Below are 22726 nucleotides of genomic sequence, written 5' to 3'. Positions count from 1 at the left end.
TGAGTTCAGGTATCTTGGTACTTTCTTTGTTTTATTTTGAACTTACTGATGGCATTTGTTGTACAGATACACTTTCACATATGTGGCAATGATGGCAGTCGTGCCTTATTATATTTAATTTTTTTATGTTTTTTTATTTTTAGCTCTTTTCTTTGCCTCTGTAGTCTAGTTGATCAGTAAGTTGAAGGGGGCCGTCTCATCTTTGAATACTGTTCTTGCCTAGCTTCTCTTCTGCTGTCATGATTTCCCAGCCTTCTGCCTTTGGTTTTTCTTAAAGTGTGGCTTCAGCCCTTGCTACTTATGTCTGTTTTGCTTCAACTTACTATATAGGAGATTCTTGCAAGTATTGTGTTGATAATTCACTGCATGTTTTCTCAATAAATATTTGTTGAATTAATATACATATTCATGCACTTCTTAGGTGGGGGTCAGGAGAGGATACAGTAATTTAACCAGCAGGTGGTTTTAAACACTCAAGTTTGCAGTCATCTAATTAGCCCATGGACACCTTCAAACCTTACCTTTGTCACTGATTTCCCACATCTTTTTTAATGGATTTTTCTGTCCAGTGTTTAAAGTCACAAAGCAGGGTTAGGAGGTATGTAGAGGGAGACCAAATCATTCACTAAACTTTTTTTTAAAAAGCTACCTTGTGCAAGGTCTTGTGGGATTCAGTGGCCACATTTGAAACAGTAATTTGAAAGAATATATGCATCCCTATGTTCATTGAAGCATTATTTTCCATAAATGGCCGAGATATGGAAGTAGCCCAAGTACTCATCAGTAGATGAGTGGATATAAAAGCTGTGGTATATTTACACAATGGAATTCTACTCAGGCATAAAAAAGAAGGAAATCTTACCTTTTGTGCCAGCACGGATGGACCTGGAGAGTATTACGCTAAGTGAAATAAGCCAGTCAGGGAAAGACAAATACCTTATGATTTCACTTATATGTGGAATCTAATGAATAAAATAAACTAACAAACAAAATGGAAACAGACTCATAGGTAAACAGACTGACAGCTGTCAGAGGGGAAGGGGGTTGGGGGCTGGGTGAAAAAGGTGAAGGGATTAGGAAAAAAAAAAACCTCATAGTAAATAGTGTGGTGATTTAGAAGAGGGAGAGGGGGTTGGGGGAGGTGGAAGAGGGTATAGGGGGATAAGTGGTGATGGAAGGAGACCTGACTTGGGGTGGTGAACACACCATACACTATATAGATGATGTCTTTTAGAATTGTATAGCTGAAACCTATATAATTTTATTACCCAATGTCACCCCCATAAATTAAAGAAAAACAAAAACAATTACCATTGCTTAAAGGAACTCAGAATCTAGAGCAGCGCTATCCAGAAGAAATACAATGGAGTCACATGTGTAACTTAAAGTCTGATATTTCCATTAAAGTAAAAATAATGTGAAATTAATTTTAATAATATATTTACCCTAATATATACAAAATATTCTCAATATGTAATCAGTATAAAATTATGAATAAGATCATTTACAATTTTTGTGTCTGTGCTAAGTCCTTGAAATCCGGGATGTATTTTTTACTTAACAGCCCATTTCAATTTAGACAAGCCACATTTCTAATGGTTTAATGGCCACCATTTTCAGCAGTACAGATATAATGGGATGGACACCTATAATTTTGTATAGTAAGGGTGATACTAGTTACAAAGTATCTAATTAGGGTTGAGGGTGGTGGTGAATGGTAAGTCTGCATTAAGGAGGTATTGGAGGAGGCAACAATTGATCTCTCCTGAAGGATAAACCTAGGAGTGCCAGGCGGGAAGGGACATTCCAGGCTTGGGCAGTTGTAAATGTAAGAATGTAGCAGATAAGCCGGTGTGGCTAGAGTGATAGGGCATGTGAATAGAAGTCCATATTTTATAAGCTCAGTCTTTCTCAATCTTAATTGAGGCCAAAAACATTTAGATGTCTCATCAATTTCCAGAAAGAATGATTATAGCTGACATTAAACCTGAAGTTAGTGAAATATCAAACTTCTCTGCTTGCTACAGGGATATTAAGAGAAAGAACACATCAATTTGAATTTACCTGGACATCTTTTTAAAGAGAACTAGACCATCAAAATCTTTCCCTAAACCTTTCCTACGTATTAGGAAGGCCAGCAAAAATATGTATGTAGTCTTACTTGGCATGTTTCTTTTATGAACATATAAAGGTATTGATATATTTATTGCTTTATACGTACCCTGGGGTACACATTTTATGTTCATTTATATCCCTCTTATATAGAACACATTAATATTATTATAGAGTATTTTGCTTTCAAATCATAGCTATTTAAATCAGTGCTGTTTTATGGCCTTTCCAGGATAATATGTCATGAAAATTAGGAGTCTACCCACTCATAGCACTGATGGGAATGGATCAAAAACACTGTGCTGGTCATTCCAGTTGAAAACTCGGCCATTAAGGTAGACTGTGGTAAAGGCCTTAGGAAAACCAGGCTAGCTTACGAGCAGTCAGGGGCCTACATCTACACTTAATATTTTGTAAGCATAATAAATAAAACACAGAGGCCTTTCTGTGTCTGATACTCAATAGAGATCATTATCACAAGTTGTGGTTAAAGCCATACTCTGATTCCAAGGTACTTAACAGGCAACATTCAGTAGCCAACTTAGATGGTTCCTAGCTAGAATCTTTTCAGGCGTAGAAATTATGAAGATAGTATGAGAGTTGGTGAAATATTGCAGTTCTTGTTTTCTTGAAGATAATGTCTTCATTATTCAACTTTTAGAAAGAAACTTTATTGTGATGTTTTTGTGGTCCTTCTCTTTTTAAAGATGTTTGTAAGGGTTTTGTGCTAACAAGTACAAGTACCTAGTTTCTATGCCTGCAGCGTTAGATAATATGTCAAAACTGAGTGTAATAGCTATCTGTGAAAGTTGTTTTTCATTGTATCGGTATGATGTTACTTTTATTCCTAGTAATAAAAACTTACCAGTGGGGAAGGAGGCACAAATAAGTATTGTAAACTTTAAGAAGAGAAGACCAATATCAGCCCTGGCTCAGTGGACTGAGTGCTGGCCTGTGAAGGAGAGGGTCGCTGGTTCGATGCCCAGTCAGGGCACATGCTTGGGTTGCAGGCCAGGTCCTCAGGTGGGGGCGCTTGAGAGACAGCCACACATTGGTGTTTGTCTTCCTCACTTTCTCCCTCCCTTCCCCTCTAAAAATAAATAAATAAAATCTTAAAAAAAAGAGGTGGGGAGGCCAAGTTAAAAAAATGAAAGCCATTCTAATGAGTCAGTAAAATCTTTTAAAGTCTGATTAGTATCCCTAAATATGGAGAGGAGCTAACAGAGTTAAGTTTTCTTAGCTGTTCTCTCTTCTGACTGGCGAAGGAGCAATGGCTTCTGGAAATGAGGGCAAGTGAAAAGAGGAATGTCAACAACTGGAGCAGTTTCCCTCTGAAGTGAAGACTCTTATGAATTGGAAGACTGAGCCAAAGCCTCAATGTTTGTCACCCCACGTGGGAATGAGATACACATACCTCCTCCTCCCCAATGAATAGGATAAACCTTGGTACAGGATATTTTTTAAACATTGTATAAGAGAGCTCAGAGTTTGAATAAATACATAAATTAACAAGTTCAGTAGAGTAGGTACTTAAAAAAAAACCTTTGTGACCCCTCAATAAATAACTCATAAAAATAGATAAGGAAGACATTTAGATGGTAGGAAGAAAATGTGCAAAGTCATATACACAGACCAATTTGGGGAGATGTGAAACAAATGGACAATGAAGGTATCTAGGAGGTTCCACTCTGGTGGCAGCAGAAGAAATGCAAAGGAAAGCAATCACTAGATGCCCTTTCCCCATGAAATACAATCATCATTATCTAATTTTTCTTTTAGTATTTTTTAAATTCTTCTATTACAGTTGTCCCATTTTTCCCCCCATTCCTCCCCACCCCCCCGCCCTGCAATCATCATTTAAAGACAGTCACTGCCATTGGAGGTAAAGAGAGTTGGACAAACTTAGGAGAGTGTACATTTGTACAGACTTTCTGGTAACAATTTGCCAAAATCCATCATGAGTCTTAAAAGTTGCACCTATTGAAAACAAATATGTATCTCTGGGTGAAAGTATGAGGAAAAATAGAATATTTGCATAGTCAAGTATCTCCTTATAAGATTCTTGTTAATTATAAGTGGAAATATAGTAACTTGACAGTGGAGGAGCTTTCAGGTACTACCTTCATCAATTGATCATCACCAGTGATGAAATGCGTTGATATTGTGTCTCCCCTGAAAAGCATGCATGTTATTTCTGTGACATTTAGGCCAAAAAATGCATAACCCGAATTTAATAATGAAGTAACATCAGAAAAACCCAAATTGAGAGACATCCTACAAAATAATGGTTAGTACTCAAAAATACCATGAGTTTGAAGGACAGAGACTGAAGAATTGTCCCAGGTTGTAGGAAACTAATGAAATGTGACAACTAAATGCAATGTGGAATCATAAATTGCATCCTGAACCAGAAAAGGATATTAGAGGAAAAATAGAAAATGTTTTGTAAGGTTTGTAGGTTAGTTAATAGTATTGTGTCCTAGTTAATTTCCTGATTTTGATAATTATACTGGGGTTATATTTGGGGAACATGGTAAAAGGTATATGAAAATTATTAATACTTGTACTGTTTTTGCAATTTCTTTATATATGTGACATTAGTTCAAAACAAGTATTTAGACTTTTTTTAAAACCTGAAAAACTTTTGACTTTTTAAAAACATTTAGACTAAAACAGATACGTCAGAAAAACCAACTAATCAATTATGGCCCGACTCTTCCACTTCTGAAATGATTGTCAAAGATGATATTCTGCGACTTACAAATGAAATTCAAGTTTTACAACAACAAAATCAGGTAATTAAAATTAAAAAAAATATTTTATGAGAATTTTTATGGCCTCATTAAATGCAAAGAGTATAATAAACTTTTCAGAAATGCAGAGGCAATATGAGTTAGTACACAAGGATATTGGTAGGTGATTAATGATTCTAGTTATTTCCCTTTAGTATTAATCAGGAGGTAGTAGTTTATTAGAAGGTAAGTTAGTGTAAATCCAGTTTTCCATTTATACAGTATTATGGCCAGTAGGGATATTTCTTTCCTCTTTAGCCTGCCTTTGACCAAAAAGTAAAGCCTGCTTGTTTAGAAGGTTACTGAAGACTATTAATTCTTTTTTTTTTTTTTAAAGACTATTAATTCTAAGACTTATTTTAATGCATCAGTTAGCCAGTACTTCTCTGGTTAAGTGTTTTCATTTCATATTTTTCAAATTAAATACAGGATTTTAATTTTTGCTATTCTCTGAAAGCTTCTTGTCGACTAAATGATTCTGTACTCTTATCAAGGCATGAAGAGACTTTTGTAGAATTATAAAAATGATATTATGACAGATAATGTTACAAGGTAGAGCTAAAGTACAGAGGATGTTAAAAATGAGATTAGACTGATCATTGAAAATGATATTTATTTCCACTAAATACTTCATTCTTTTGTATCTAGGCACTTAAAGAAACTGAAGAAAAACTGAGAAATACAAATCAGGACTTATGTAATCAAATGAGACAAATGGTACAAGATTTTGACCGTGATAAACAAGAAACTGTTGATAGGTAAAGTCTAATGCCTGCTTCCTGGGCACCCTCCCCCTGTTCTCTCCCTCATCACCCCCCCCCCACGCTCCCCCCCCCCCCCCCCAAATTGGATGAGAAATGATGAAGTGAACCCTCCCTATTGAGACCTTGGATTGGAGAAGATGAGTCCTTGGCTTTTCCAGTTAGAATTTGGAACACATTTTCCGTTGAAATGATATTATGTAGTGGGCTGGATTCCATAGCACCATCAAATGGTAGTTCATTGAAATGGTGTAGCTTAACGGTGTTTTGAAGGCTAGTCTGGGAAACTAGTCTTTATAAGAAAGAAATCTGTGGGAGGGCATGTCTTCCAAATACCAAATCATAAACTTGGAAACAGACTTTTGGAACATAACTTACTTGTGAGTTCGGTAATGCTAGTTTTTTGTGTTTAATATAGATGACTTGCAGGTTTGGAAACCCAACCTAGATTATTTCAGTTCTTTTTTTTTTTAATAAACAAGTCCTCAACACAGACTATTATCTCTGCTTGAAGTACTGTGGCATCCTCAAATTCAAGTTTCTAAATTTTTCTAGAAACATTTGAAGAAAGAAAAATGTGAAGCTTCATATAAGATCATATATTGGAAATGATTACCATTTTTGGTTGGGGAAAACCAATCTGACCTTAATTATAATTTGCATTGGAGAAGAGTGGGGGGAAGGAAGGAAGGGAAACCAGTTCATCCATGGTGTTTGAAGTAATGCTGGGCACTGCCCTGGAATCTGCTGTCTGCCTTCCGTTTCCAGATGTGAGAGGACTTACCAGCAGCACCACGAAGCTATGAAAGCCCAAATACGAGAAAGCCTGCTAGCAAAGCATGCTTTGGAGAAGCAGCAGCTCTTTGAAGTTTATGAGGGGACATGCTTGCAGCTTAGGTGAGAATAAAAGAGTTCAACTGCCCTCGAATCTGTAAGACAAAGCTCCCCTGTTTCATAGTTTAGAGAAAATTGTGCTGCAGCCCTTGTACTTTTTTGTGGTCATTTCTGCTGGTTTTGTGTGTCCAAGGTCTGAATTAGATAAGATGAATAAGGAGGTGGCTTCTGTGCAGGAGTGTTACCTGGAAGTATGCAGAGAAAAGGATAATCTAGAATCAGCTCTCAGGAAGACCATTGACAAGGAGCAACAGGCTCAGGAGAAGAAGGTACAGTACAAGTTCATATTGTGTTTCCTTCATTTGATTTCTTTGGCCTCGCTGTTCTCATTGAAACCAAATCCAATGTTTCTCTTGAGCAATGGGAAGACATACCTAGAAGTCTCTTTACTTTTGACTATATCACATTAATATAGCTCACAAAATACAGCTGAGATGATAATTAAAACCTTAGTAGAAACTGGCCTACATATAGGAGAAAATCATTCTTCCTTAGTGGTTTTTTCTAAGAGGCAGAAATGAGTTCTGAAAATAAGAGTGGACCTGAGTCACTGAGTCTGAAACCCAGGGATCCTCATTTTGCATTTAACTGTTGGCTATTCAGGTGACCCTGTCTAGTCCCGTGAGTGCTGTACAAAGTGTTTCTTCAGACACATTTTCCTCTGACGCATTTCTCTGTCAGTATCTAAACATCATTTTATTCTCGAGAGCAGAGTGGGGATTTGAACTTGGGTTTCGTGATAGAAGGTAGTGATGTGGAGGCTGTGGAGAAGAGGGTCCGTGTGAGCGTGACCTTTTTCCTGGAAACTGGAAGCGCTACAGTACACTTTCTACTCCTGTCTGAATCCTCCAAGCTGCCATTGGTGAGTGTCCAGGAGTAAAATCACATGTAAAGAGCCGCCCCTCCTCTTTTCCTCCCTGTCCTGGCCAGAGCCTCAACCAGACACACATCTGACTCTCCCTCTTTGGACCAGCTACAGACCACAATTTGAAAGCCACCTGCGTCAAGATTAGAAAATATTTTTAAAGGCTTGAGTAAATGTTTTATACAGAAGTTTTTGAATAGATTACATTAAAGCAAGCTATTGCTACCACAGACTTAAAAAGAATAGTAAAGAGCAGGTGAGAAACTCAATTTGGTTAATATTTTGATTATTTTTGGGTAGATTAATACGATGAAAAAGCATGCCATGTATACTAATTTCTAAAGGGAACTAGCTGTTTTAGTTAGTGCTGGCGGTATAAAAGTTAGGAGGGATCTTAAATTACCTAGACATTAAGGACTTGACTTTCAGTAATGTTTTAAAAATTAAAATTGGGAGCTATCTAGTGTGATTCTTTAAAAATATATATATATAAATTGGCAAGAACATGAGCAATTCTTTCAAAGAAGTCATTCTTTTCAGGAGTATATTTTCTGATACTTAAAAAGAAACAATTTGGCCCTGGCTGGTGGCTTGGTTGGCGTGTCGTCCCATGTACCAAAGGTTGTGGGTGTGGTTGCTGGTCAGGGTACATACGTAGGGTGCATATGGGAGGCAAGTGCTCAGTATTTCTCTCACATTGCTGTTTCTCTCTCTCTTCCTCTCGCTTCCTGCCCTTGCCCTGCCTTCCTCTCTCTCTTGAATCAATAAAAACATATCCTTGGATAAGGATTAAAAAAAAAAAAAAAAAGAATCAATTTGGCTGTAAAATTGTATACCATATATTCAGTCAATTGCAATTAATAGCTGCTACAGATTGGTACTTTGGCTGGTAAGTGCTTGCACTGGGACATTTTCTTTGGAATTTAAAGATTGTCCTACAGTAAAATGAATTCATTTTTAAATTTAGTATACAGTTCTGTACATTTGCAACACATGGATAAATGGATCAGGGTATAGAACAGTTTCATCACCCTAAAAAAAGGCCTTTGTGCTAGCCCTGTGTAGTTACATACCCCCACACTTAAAACATGAGAACTTTAATTCCTTCCTTATCTCTCTGTCTCTGTCTGTCTGTCTCTCTCTCTCTCTCTCTCTGTGTATATATATATATATGTGTGTTTATATATATATATATATGTGTGTGTGTATATATATATATACACATATAATGTCCTTTTTAAGGCTTAGGAGTCTTTGTAAGCCAGTCAGAACAGAACTTCTTTAATTATTTTAAATCCTCCAGAGGTAGGTCAAGATACGCCAATCTGTTTTCCTATGATATATTTCATACTCACACAATGGAAGAATGTTTTTAAACTTTGGAGCAAACTAAGGAACTTCTGGGGTAGCCCTTCTCTATGGGGCATAAGCCATTTTTCCTGCGGCTGACCTTCAGTTCAGGAACCTAGTGTGGATACAGACTTTATAAGACCGTCGGCACCAAGAGTCCGGGGTTGCATTTTCCTGTTTCATATGTGCTCTTTTCTGAAACAGTTGTTGAGTCCAGCTAGGGGTTAAGTAGGAGCTCTATTCCAAGTTTTAGGGATTTTGTTAACACACAGAACTTTCCTCGCATGTTAATCTGGCTGGTTCAGAGAAAGGGAGGAAGGTCATACATACAGAACCCTTCACACTCAATAGACAAGGCAAAGATGTTCAATATTCCCGTTCATAATGCCATACCTCTACTTGTATTTTGTTATAATACATGCTAAGTCAGTCCTTACAAGGCAGAGGATTTTTGCTGTTCAAGCCATGCAAAACAAGTTGAAACGTTTTAAAACTATTCAACTATTTCTTTCCCCTTAGTGCTTAAACTTTCTGAATTAGATATTTCTGTAGTATGTTCATCTGGCAGATCCCTATACCCAATAAATATTATTTGTCCTCTGTAAAGTGAGGGAAGCAAGGTTTTCTTCACTGGTGAATTGCAAAAATGACCAGACCTTTTTCTTATCCCTGAATGCATGCCCCGTTGCAATGTGACTGTGTGGCTGTTCTCAACAAGAGGTAGCGTGTGTTTTTCATCCTTGAATTTGATGTTGGCCACATGATTTACTTTGGCTGAGGGGATACTAGCAAAAATCATGCAAAAAGAGACTTAGAAAGCGTTGGTGCACTGGGGCTTTTGGAAGCCTGATGCTCGTAGGAACCCTGTGACCACCACCATGTGAATGTTCTGGGATGACCTGTTGGATGATGGCACTTGTGATCACGTCATTGCCACTGTCCTTGCAGACATCACACTAAACAGCAGACATGTGAGTGAGGCCATCTGAGACCACGTAGTCCCAGTTACCTGCGGAGATCAACTGAACTGGCTTAGACCAGAACCACGCCCTGGCTGATCCTCAGAATTATGAGAAATAATAGAGGTTTATTGTTTTAAATCACTGAATTTCGGCTGGTTTACTATGAGCGAAATTAATGTATATACCCACAAACACACAAACATAGAGAAGTTTGGTAGCAATTTTCTGCTGTGGGTCAAAAGTAAATGCAGATACAAATGGAAACAACTCCTGAGGGATAGACGTACACAGATAGAAAAATTGGAGGATTTCTTCTATAGTCAAACAAAAAGTAATAGCAGCGATATATGTGTGACACTGGACAACTTTCTCAGCCGTGTGGCTGAGACTGTCCTATGGTAAGTACAACTGCAGTCCCATGACCTGACTGAAGAAATGGGTCCCTCAGTCCCCAGGATCTTCCGAACTCATACAGCACTGACCAAGCAGAGGTCGTCTTCTCGGCACATGCCGGTGGTGGAAAGGAATCAGATGGCAATTAAGACAGAAATAATCCAGGTCAGCTTGAACCAGGAAAACCCAGACAAGCAGGTTGTCATGACTCAGGAATAATACCAAAAGCGACGTTCAGCAAAAGCTCGGTAGCCGAGGACACTGGGTGCGTGAGGTGTACTTTTCTGGCACTGCAGTTTCTGGGCTTCGGTGTGTGATGTCTCGCAGCATCTTAGTGGGACCTCCAGAAAACGGTTTCTAAAAATTTTCAAACAAACTCTCAGAGATAATTTTGACCCCGAGTAGAATTTTATTTACAATAATGTAACATAATGCAAGGGATTCCGGTTTTCAGATGAACTGGGTTCCTAGAATAGAGGATGTTGTATGCATAGTTCAAAAATGGCCACTTGATAGTTCTTGTTTGATAATGCTTTCGATAGTTTTGCTAAAAAAAAAATTGTCTTGGCTTTGACAATGAGGAAAAAACCCAGTTTGGATTTATCACTGGATGCATAGCTTTTAGTTTGGAGCAATAATTTTTGGCTTATCTCAAAATAAAAGGCTTTCAGAAATGTAAAGTTTTTCTGGGCTCAGATATCTGATGAATCCCCTGATGGGTGGGGTTTAAATATAAATGTGAGTTTCACTTATTATTATATTAGATGTTTTTTTTTCTTTTAATAGAGTCATTGTAAATTTTTTAATTCAATATTTGAAATGTAGGTAGGTCTGTACAAGCAATTTGTTCAACCAGTTAACTTAGCATTTGGGAAGATCTTTTGTCTGTTGTTGCTTTCTATTACATGCATGTAACCCTTATTTTATAAGTTTAACTTGGAGAATATTAGTATTGTACAGAGATAGTTACTTGAATTTTATTTAGAGAGACAGTTATTGCAGGAAAGAGAAGAATATATAAGCAAACTGCAGGTGGAACTTGAAATACCAAGATACCCTTATTATGGAAAAATAAAAAGTGGCTGAAAGAACAAGAAGCTGATATTGAACAGTAGGTTGAAAATGAAGTGAAGTTACCCAAAGCACACTGGGATAAGGAACAGAAAGAGGCATGGGTTAAAATTTCTTTCTAGTCACCATGTTTAAAAAATGTAGTATTAACTGTTGAGAGACAATGCTTCCTGAATAGTCATATAACTTTTCATTGCTAAGTATATAATCACTCATTATACTTCTCAGAATTGGGTTATTAGTAGCTTACGCCAATTTTATTTATAAAGAACCCCCCATCCCATACTTCATTCTTCAACCCAATTCAGGATATAATGGTTTTTTTTTTTTTTAGGGCACTTTTTGATTTTTTAAAATGAAGCTATGACTTAATTTTAAATTGTGAAATGATTCTGATAAGTTTAGACCAATCTATAATTAACAAATAAGCATCCACATTATGTATTAGAAGAAAGAAGTAGTGACTGGGTAGACTTAGAAACACAAAATATCACGTCTATTACCTAACTAGCAAATGCAATAAGGAAATGCTAAGTTTCCTAGAACATTAAATTAAGAACCAAATTATGATCTTAAAAACAGAGTTGGAAGTGAAATACATTCTCAAGCTTATTTAAACGTAGTTTCTGCTATCCACTGGATTGCTATTAATCGGGATTGGGGATACCTGAAGATGTCCTCTGTTTTGGCCTCCCTATTCCTCATTACCCTTCCCCTCTGTCAAATAGCATTTCATTAATCTCATGCTGTGGTGTGGCACCCAAAATTCTTTCTACTGGTCATTTTTTAATATAAAAATATATATTCTGGAATTATGTGTGTGTGTGTGTGTGTATGTGTGTGTGAATCCCTGACCGTATACAACATATTTAAAATCTGGATGACACAAAATAAATTCTCTGTGTTCACATTATTCATTGGTTGGATTTGCTAACCAGTTGTTTATGGGGGTGGGTGGAGGGTTGAGATAGATAGCTAATGTTACTGTATGTCAGGAGATCATAAACTGCTACACAGGATGGCCGTTTCAAGTGACACAATACAGAAGGAAGCAGTTTGAGAACCCTGGATCCCAGGAGGGTGAGAAACAGGAAAGGGAAAAGCAGATTTCATTGTTTCGCAGTTTTGCCTAAGGTTGATTGGGTTTGGATCCAACCCACTACACTGTTGGGAATGGAAATCGTAAGCTAAAAGAACGCCCCCTCTTGAATGCCCAGTCTAATCAGTAAAATTTAATATCATAGCAACAAGGTTGTAATGTGTTTGAACAAGTAACATTAAGTTCATTTTAGATGTACTGAGTGCCTGCATTGTGGAAAGCCTTGTGTTGATGGGAAAACATGTATTATTATTTTTGTTATTTATTGATTTTATTCTTTATTTTTATTTCAGAATATAATTACATTTCATTTAAAATTATATTATATTGATTATGCTATTGTAGTGGTCCCAATTTTTCCCCCTTTACCCTCTTCCACTCAGCACCCTCACTTCTTAGGCAATCTCCACACTATAGTTCATGTCCATGGGTCATATGTATAAGTTATTTGGCTACTCCATTCCTGTACTGTACTTTATATCCCCATGGCAATTCTGTAACTACAATTTGTACTTCTTAATCCCCTTACCTCTTCACCATAATTGTTAATGGATATGTATTTATTGCCATTTTACTGTTTATATTTTTGATCCTCTTTTTCTTAAAGAAGACCCTTTAACATTTCATATAATAATGGTTTAGTGATGATGAACTCCTTTAGCTTTACCTTGTCTGGGAAGCACTTTATCTGCCCTTCCATTCCAAATGATAGGTTTGCTGGATAGGGTAATCTTGATTGTAGGTCACTGCTTTTCATGACTTTGGATATTTCTTGCCAGTCCCTTCTAGCCTGCAAAGTTTCTTTTGAGAAATCAGCTATAGTCTTATGGGAACTCCCTGTAGGTAACTAACTTCTTTTTTCTTGCTGCTTTTAATATTCTCTCTTTATCTTTAACCTTTGGCATTTTAATTATGATGTGTCTTAGAGTGGGCCTCTTTGCCTCCATCTTGTTTGGGACCCTCTGCTTCCTGGACTTGCATGTCTATTTCCTTTGCCAAATTAGGGAAGTTTTCTTTCATCATCATAATCATCATCATTATTATTATTATTATTATTATTTTTAATCACTGGCTTTATTTTTCTTTAAAAGATTTTATTTACTTATTTTTAGAGAGGGGAAAGAGGGAGAAAGAGAGGGAGAGAAACATCGATCAGGTTGCCTCTTGCATGCCCCCAACTGGGGACCTGGCCTGCAACCCAGACATGTGTCTTGACCAGAAATCAAACCAGCCACCTTTTAGTTCATAGGCTGAAGCTCAATCCACCGAGCCACACTAGCCAGGGCTCATTAATTTTTAAATATATTTCCAATTTATTACTCTTTCTCTTCTTCTTCTGGCACCTCTATGATGCAAATGTTAGATCTCTTGAAGTTAAGAGGCTACTTACACCATCCTCATTTTTTTGGATTTATTTTTCTTTTTTTTTAGTTCTGATCGGTTGTTTCCTGCTTCCTTACGTTCCAAATCATTGATTTGATTTATGGCTTCATCCACTCTATTGTTGTTTTCCTGTAAATTGTTCTTTATTTCAATTAGTGCATCGTTAGTTTCTGACTGGAATATTTTTATACTGTTGTGCTCCTCACTAAGTTCCATGAGCATCCTTATAATCGGTGTTTTGAACTCTGCATCTGATAGCTTGTTTATCTCTAGTTTGTTTAGTTCTTTTTATGGAATTTTTTCAGTTGGGTCATGTTTCTTTGTCTCCTCGTTTTGGCAGCCTCCCTGTGTTTGCTTCTATGTATTAGGTGGAGCTGCTATGACTCTGTGTCTTGGTAGTGTGGCCTAATGTAGTAGTTGTGCTGTAGGGTCCAGTGGCACAGCCTCCCCTATCACCCAGGCTGGGTACTCGAGGTGCGCCCTTCATGTGGGCTGAGTACACCTTCCTCTCGTAGTTGAGCCTCTTGTAGTTGAGCCTTGGTTGCTGTTGGCAGATCAATGGGAGGGATTTACCCAGGACAGTCAGCTGTAAGGATTGACTCTGACCACTTACTATCAACCTCCACCCTCTGTGGAGGATCACTCTGCAGGCGCAGGGTGGTGGTGCTCTGATGTGGTCTGTAGCTGTCCACTGGGTGCAAGGCTTTGCGGTTTCCCAGGTGGTGCAGGCCAAGTACAGCCCCCACCCAGGGCTCACCCTACATGTGCTATGAAGCAGTCTGCAGATGGCTGCTCTTGTGCTGGGCTTGGAGGTTGCCAGGTGAAACCAAGCTGTGACCCAAAGCTGGCTGCTGCTAGTGCATGGCCTGCAACCACTTAGCAAGAGGTATGGGAGCCTTGGGGCTCACTGAGGACAGCTGTTGTTTGTTTGAGAGGATTTAGGAAGTTGTGAAGCATGAGCCAAGGTTAGCCATTCATATGGAAAAGCCACTGTTAACTGCTTGAATGGGCCTGTAGGTTAGATAAGATGGAGCCTCAGGGGATATCCAGGAAAGGGCAAACAGGTTGATGACATCTCAGATATGGCGCCACCTGCTGGGTCTGTGGCTACGTGGTGGGGGTGGGTTCAGATAAGGGACAGTGGCCTCCTCTTGCTTTTCTGTCTGGGAGAAAGCTGTCCCCTAGCTCTTGCCTTGATGCTAGACACTTCAGTTCCTTCATGTATTCAACTGTTGCCTTTCAAGCTGTTACCCTTGTGCCGGAGCTCAGAGGGAGGGAGTCTGAGTAGGTGAGTTCATGTGTGGGTTCTTTAAGAGGAACTGCCTGGGGCTACAGCAGTTTCTTCCATCAACTCAACCCCTGATGGTTTTTGCAGCCATAAGTTGTGGGGACTTACCTTCCTGGCACTGGAACCCTGGGTTGGAGGGCCTGGTGTGGGGTTGGAACTCTTCGCTCCTGAGATACCTCTCCCGAAGTTTAATTCACCACACGTGGGTGTTGGACTAGCCCGCTCCACATCTCCACTTCTCTGTGTCTCCTACCCATCTGGATGGACGTGTATTTTTAAATTCCATAGTTGTTTGACTTCCATTCAACTTGATATCTGATGGTTCTGAGTGATGGCTGTTCTATAATTTAGTTGTAATTTTTAAGTGGTTGTGTGCAGAGGTGAATTGTGATTACCTATACCTCCATCTTGACCATACGCCCAAGGGCAGTCTGTTTATTGATTTTAGAGAGAGGGAGAGAAAGAACAACAGAAACATTGATTTGTTACTCCATTCATTTATGCATTTGGTTGATTCTTGTATGTGCCCTGACTGGTGGTTGAACTTGCAGTCGTGATGTATCAGGATGATGCTCCTACCAGCTGAGCTCCCTGGCCAGGGATGAAGAAACACATATCAATAGCAAAAGTTTTTTCTCTTTCCTCCCCTTCCTTCTCTGCTCCCTCCCCTCCCTCTCCTTTTTTTTTTATTTTTTAAGAGAGAGAGGAAGGGAGGGAGAAAGAGAGGAGAGAAACAATGATGTGAGAGAGAATCATCTATTGGTTGCCTCCTGCACGTGCCCTCACTGGGGACCAAACCTATAGTCTAGGCATGTGCCCTGACCCAGGAACCAAACCGTGACCTTTTGGTTTATGGGGTGACACTCAACCAACTGAGCTACACCTACCATGGCTATCATACCATCTTTGTATTGGCAAAGTCAAAGCTAGTTGCATCTTGAGAGCAAGATGGCCTGACCTTACACAATATAGTTAAATCTCCCATGTGATTTATGTCACTTAGATAAGGTCAAAGAGTCATTTTCGGGATTTACTTGAGACTATATTTCCACTGACTGCAGTTCTAAACCTCATGTAATTATTACAACAATGTCTCGATGGTTTTCAAACACAGCTGTGGTTGCCTTTTTGGCTATCTGTTCTAGTTTTTACTAATAATTATTTGAATATTTTCCTTCCCATATGGTTTTTCTTTTGAAAACAGATGAAAGAAGAGCTTACTCAACAGCTCAACAAGGAGTGGCAGTCTAAGCTGGATCAAACTATAAAGGCAATGGAAAAGAAGACCTCTGATGGGGACAGCCAGACTGACCAAGGAGCTGCCACTGATGTGAGTTCCCAAAAAGAGACGGCAGTCGTGGTAGAAGAACAGCGAAAGGTCCAGCAAGATTTAGAGCAAGAAAAGGAAAGAGCTGTCAAGGGGGCCTTGAAGAAACTTGAGGTTGAGTTGGAACTCAAATATTGTGAAAACATTGCCAAACAGGTAATAGGTTTATTTTAGGGAAGTTATTGGAACTGCTTGTATTAACAAAAGCCTATCAAATACTACAATTGCACTTGTTCATAACTTTATACTTTAAAAATTTTGTGCGTTCTCCTATTTGGTTCCTAACATTTTTTTTTCATTATGTTTCCATTTTAAAACTATTGCCCTCAATGTTTCTATATATTCTTTCAGTTTTCAAAATGTTGGTTCCTCTGAGGTCACTCTAAACATTCAGATACATGAGGGTAGAGATGGTGGTTTTACAGCTGAATTAAACACATTTTAATTATGAATATTTTCTGTCTAACTTTATAGAAAACATTCCACCAATGCAGTTGTAGATAAGCAGACTTAAGCAATAAGGTATTTGGCAATGTTTGCATTGAACTTGTGGAGTCGAGTGTGCAGGCATGTCCCTTAAGTGGGACTTGGACTACAAATCCCACTTTCTGTCCCAAAGCAGTGCCATGCCATGCCCACCCGGCTCCCTTGGATGCACTCAAAGAGCCAGCTCGCTTTTAACTGTGTTGTCAGTTGGTTTCCAAGAAATATCATATTGAGAAAAGTACAGCTCTGCGTTAATAGAATCAGGATGAGGTGTTTTATCTATATTATCATTTATAGTATTCCTTGAATTCTTTGGTCTCGGTTTACCTTTGCATAAGGAATTTTTAGAAAACTAGACTACTCTAGCGCATATTCCATTGGCTGTTTGAGCAGGGACACTATCACATAGCATGTTGCCTGGAGAAATATATGTTGTTTCCACATGAGAGAACAGGAGTAAAAGAGAGCAATTAATGTCTCAATGTTATTTTCAAAATAGTTCTGACCCCATAGACTATCTGATAGGGTTTCTAGTCCTTAGAAGTTTCTGGAACCTTAATATAATGTTAATTATTAAGTCTTAAGATAATAATGATTACTTAGTAAGTCTTGCTATAATAACCTGAAGTAATGTTTTAAAAAATATAGTCAGCTTTTCTGAATACTTGAAATTCTTTTGATTTGTTAAATTGTTCTACCTGATTTTAAAGAGCATCCTTAAAGTCTGGAAACATAGGCAAATATATGTAATGGTATCAAGAATATTTTCAATCAGTTAAAAAATAATTATCTGAAATGTTTACTATAAGACGTGAACAGAGTAATAGAATGTTCTTTAAACGAATAGACACATTTAAGGGTTCAGCTTTTCTGTTTATAAAATTGTAGATCTTAAGAAGAGAACAAACCAGCCTACTATAGTTGAAAGGAAATTGTTCATAATAACTTTTTAAGGAATATAAATTTCTATAGGAACTTTATCTTTTCCCCATATTTTTAACTCTTTGGAGTTTACCTATAAATGTGTTTAATATTTTAGTGAGAAATACAGCCTCTTTAGTCAACTGTACTTTTGTGTGTATGCATGGATATGTATATGTGTGTATCTGTGTGTATTTCAAAACGAGAATAAGGAATGATTATTTAATAAATGATCTTGTGGAAACTTATAACAGATTTACAAGCAGATCACCCTTATAATTCATCAAGTCTTAAATTTTGCCTGAATTGATGTATTACCTGTATTCTTTAGTCACAGACTCATTTTTGATAGCAGGGAAATTTGCCAGGTGTAAGCCTCCAAACTCTATTGGTGCTTGCACACATGCATGCAGGTGTGTGAGTGCATGTGTGTATATGTAGGGCGTGAGGATGGAGGAGGTGGTGGGTGTACCAGTTGGGCAGCAGCTGGCACCAAGCAGCCCTCCTTCTGTGGCATTTACATGGGACCATATGGGAAGTTTAGAGCAGAAGTATCAGCATCTATTGTTTGGGGTAAGGCGAGGTACTTGAAGTCAGTTATAACTGTGATGCAGTGCAATGCAATGCAAAATACACATGACGTCATAGTTGCTTTTTGCAAATGGGATCCTTTTGAAGTTTTATACTTTTCTTTACCCCTTTCTGTTGCAATGTCCTGCAGGTAGAAACAGCTGTGCAAAATGCTCGTCATCGATGGCTGGAAGAACTGCCTGAGCTTGCAGAGTATAAAGCCCGTGTAAGGGCAGAACACAAGAGGTGGGAGGAACAGCAAGAGATCTCTGTGGCCAAACGGGTATGCGCTCTCCTGGAAAGAGGCTTTAGGAGGTCTCCTCTGTGGCTCTCTTCTCTCATCCTGGGAGTTAGTATCTGCTCCAGGGTTGTTGAAGGATTAAATACGATAATGAAAGTTATGTATTAGCTCAGAGCCTTGCTTAGCGGTGCCTGTTCTCATCGTCATCAAGTTGTTCAGAGAGGGAAAATATATTTTAGGATCTTGAAACTTGGATAATCAGAAAGATAATTTTAACTGTGAAACTAAATTTTATTCTGTCTTGCCAGTTCTTTAGGAGAGATTGAGGACAGGTGTTTCCCTGTTTATTAGCTATACAGTGTTCTTTCACTGTAATCTTAAAGATTGCTTTTGCGCTGTCAGTAGTCTTATAACATATTCTCCTTTGTAAATACCCAGCCCAACTCTCTTTTCCAGAGACGTCATGTTCCTTGACTGTAATCATTTTGTATTCTCCCAACTTAATTTGCTAGCATAAATAAATTCTAATCAAAATGCCATCAAACTGAACATAATTATGAAATTTGACACAATGATGCTAAAATTTATTTGGAAAAACTAAAAGGATTAAAGATTTCTTTTTAATCTTTTAGAAAATTAATAGTAGTCCAGCCCTAGCACAGAATATACTGGAAAGCAACGATTCAGACAGTATAGAGTCCAAATATAAAATGCTTTTTCATTCAGTAAAATACAGACTTCAGAGTTAGGCCCAGCTATGCATAAAAACTCAATAATTAAGCCCTGGCTGCTGTGGCTCAGTGGACTGAGTGTCGGCCTGCGAACCCAGTGTTGCTGGTTCGATTCCCAGTCAGGGCACATGACTAGGTTGCACGTCAGGTCCCCAGTTGGGGGTGCGAGTGAGAGGCAACCACACAGTGATGTTTGTCTCCCTCTCTTCCTCCTTTCCCCTCTCTCTAAAAATAAATAAACAAACAAATAAATAAGTTATTTAAAAAAACTCAATTATTTCAAAACAACAGAATGATAAATAATATTATAATAACTACTCTTATGATAACACTTTGGAAAAATTAAGTTTACCTACACCCTACATCACAATAAAATTTAGGTTAAGGAATTATTTTTAAAAATTAAATCAAATACTTCAGATCTGTATGATAATACATTTTGAGGCAACAGACACAGTAGGAAAGATAAAGTAATAGGATAAAATATGTACAAATATTTAAAACATTTTTATAATAAAATAGCAAAAGAGGATGATAAAATAAGAAAAATAAATAAATCAAATATGAGAGACATTAATACTAACATATGATAAGAAAAACAAACATCTGTAAGTAAGTGTGCCAAAGATATGAACAAATAATCTTCATGAAAATTCCAAACAGCAAAAAACCAATGGAAAAACATTCATATCTACCAGATTAGAGAGAGATGCAAACTAAATCAAAGTTAAGGTGCCATTTTGTGCCATGTGTACAAATCCTCTCTTCTTAATTGTCATACACAAAACATAATAGATTATAGTGTCAAGCATATACTACTCTCCCAGTGTCACAACCATTTTGGAAAATAATGTGCATAACAGACATTATAAAGGATTCATATATTGTGTTCATATTCCTCAAATTACTTTAGGAAATAATTCAACATAAATAAAAATAATTTTAATATATTTTAAAGTTATGTGGCAGTACCTGGGTGTTTATTTTATTATTCTCTATTCTTTTTAGTGTGTTGAAACAGTTCAAAAGGAAATTTAGGAGGGAGAGAGAAAGAGGAAATAATATTATGGTATGCAGATATGTCTCAGAGCTGAGAAGTCAAGAAGAGTAATAAAGTTGGGTAGAGCCTAGGAAATAGGCAAGAGATCATTCCTTAAGAACATAGCCCTGGCGGTTGTGGCTCAGTAGACTTGAGTGCCGGCCTGCGAACCATAGGTCGCCTGTTTGATTCCCAGTCAGGGCACATGCCTGGGTTGTGGGCGAGGTCCATGATTGGAAGTACACAAGAGGCAACCACACATTGGTGTTTCTCTCCCTCTCTTTCTCCATGCCTTCCCCTTTTTCTAAAAATAAATAAATAAATAAATTGTCTTTAAGGGAAAGAACACAGAGGGCCTGAGCTGTGCAGAAATACAGAAACAGGACAATATGTTGTTTATCAAACTTGAGCAGGCTTAAGAATCACCTGGAGGGTTTGTTAAATCAGATTCTTGGCCTTTGCTCCTGAAAATTGTGATTTGGTGGGTCTGGAGCGAGTCCTGAGAATTTGCATTTCTGACAGGCTCCTAGGTGATGTAACCCTGCCAGTCTTTGGACCACACATGGGTGAGAGTCACACTATTCTAGATAATTTTTCAGCCACAAAACATGTTAGTATGTTGGGCATCAGTGCTCAAACCAAAGGAAGTGGGCAAGGTCCAATTTCATAGCATTGGCTGTAGAGTTCTTGCAGGATTAGAGTGATCATCAAGCCTGTGGAAATTTAAGGCCAATTTTTAAAGTCCGTAAGTAGTCAGGTTAGTTTGGCGGTTCCCAAACTTCGCTGCACATTGGAAAAACTTGAGGATCTTTAAAAAAAAAAATACTGTTTTCTGGCTCCCACTCCCAGACTTTGTTTTGATTGATAACAGAGTGTGGCCCAGGCACCAGATGATTCTCATGTGCAGCAAAGTTGGGAACCACTGAGTCAGTAAATGCTGTCAGTGTCCTTGTGAGACTTCATGTCAGAGAACGTGCGCTTTCAGTGAGGCCGGGTGAGCTATCCATCCAAATTCTGTAGGATCACCACCGCCACCCAAGTCACCTAGCAATGACTTCCAGGCATCCATTGCAACATGAACTCTTTTCTCTGAAGCATTCTTTAAACATGTTTCATGCACTACTGAATTATTCTTCTGGTAGCCAAAGAATTTTACTGTGAATTCCTTTGTAAAGTTCATCTTAGATAGTAGGGTCCTTCAGTAAAATTAAAATGAACTTACTTCAGACACTTTTTCTTATGTGCAACTATTTAGGAGCACATACTATTGAATAAAGGTATATAACGTGTTTATAAATCTGTATTGGTGAAGATGTTTCCTATCATTATGTAATAGAACATTTAGTAAGCAGATATTCTATCTCAACATTCAGTGCATATAAATAGTATATATAGTTACCACTGTCCAGGCCAAGCCTTTGGAGTTGCCCAGTTCTTCTTTTCACACTGTTGCATTCTGATGACTTCTTTGGATTCAGCCAGGGAATATTAGAAGTAAAAGGAACTAAAGGTCATTATCCAGTTTGCTCATTATATAGGAAGACACTAAAATGCTAAAGAAATTGACTTTTCCAAGGCCAAGAAACCAAAAGCAATAATAACTATATATCATTATTGAGACCTTAAGTTTGCCACACTCTGAGCTAAGTGCTTTAAATGGCTCATCTCCTTGTCATTTAATCCTAAGATAACTCTCAGGTGGGCATGGTAATAATCCCAATTTTATTGATGAGGAACCTAAGGCTCAAAAAACTGAAGGATGGACCTGGGGTCTCAAAGTTGTTAATTCCTGAGATCCCACAGCCCTTGGTCTCCAGATCCTCCACGTATAAACAGGATTAAGCTAGAGCCTGTTACTTTTTGGTTACATACTCTTATTTTCTACTATCTAATATTTCTGTTCTGTTATAAAAGAAAATTATATTAAGGGAAAAAGTGACATTTTCTGTTTGATATTGTTATTTAATGAACTGTTCTAACCATTAGAAATGCATTAAAATACATGTATGTTTATGAGCAAGTAATTATGCAGATATCTTATATTCCTAAATAATAGCAAGATTTCCTTATGAGGCTGCTTTTGTTTTTTGTGAAAGATACTTAATTTGTTTGGGGGGCTTAGGTAAAATTTGAGACTGCTTCTGTTTAAAAAAACTAATATGGATTTTTTTTATAAAATTGGTTTTGAATAATTAAAATATAATTACATATTTTTTAAATTTCAATTTCTAGTTCTTCATCAAGAAACTGATATTTTGTTTTTTCATTTGTTTTAAAAATATTTTATTATTTATGCTATTACAGTTCTCCCAATTTTTCCCACTCTGGCTCCTTATACTCAGCCCCCGCTCACTCCCTCAGGCAGTCCTCACTGTCATGCATATCTGTTCTTTGGCTAATTCCTACACCTACTTTCAACCAGTCCCCACTGCCTTCTACCT

At 37.8% G+C, this 22726-nt stretch overlaps 1 protein-coding gene across 1 annotated transcript in view; it reads left to right on the top strand.

The window, feature by feature from the left end:
- CEP152 (centrosomal protein 152) overlaps positions 1 to 22726 on the top strand; it is a 90140-nt gene that overhangs the window by 47051 nt on the left and 20363 nt on the right. The window contains exons 14-19 of the mRNA XM_090270573.1: positions 4779 to 4907; positions 5553 to 5662; positions 6434 to 6562; positions 6693 to 6828; positions 16175 to 16453; positions 18426 to 18557. Of these exons, the coding sequence (XP_090126699.1) occupies positions 4779 to 4907; positions 5553 to 5662; positions 6434 to 6562; positions 6693 to 6828; positions 16175 to 16453; positions 18426 to 18557 (915 nt within the window). The remainder of the gene's footprint in view (positions 1 to 4778; positions 4908 to 5552; positions 5663 to 6433; positions 6563 to 6692; positions 6829 to 16174; positions 16454 to 18425; positions 18558 to 22726) is intronic.

Source organism: Furipterus horrens, unplaced genomic scaffold, assembly GCF_987537825.1.
Source record: "Furipterus horrens unplaced genomic scaffold, mFurHor1.1.pri manual_scaffold_3, whole genome shotgun sequence".
NCBI lineage: Eukaryota > Metazoa > Chordata > Mammalia > Chiroptera > Furipteridae > Furipterus > Furipterus horrens.
The sequence above is the reverse complement of the archived record's forward strand: the minus strand, read 5'-3'. Positions and strand labels throughout refer to the sequence as shown.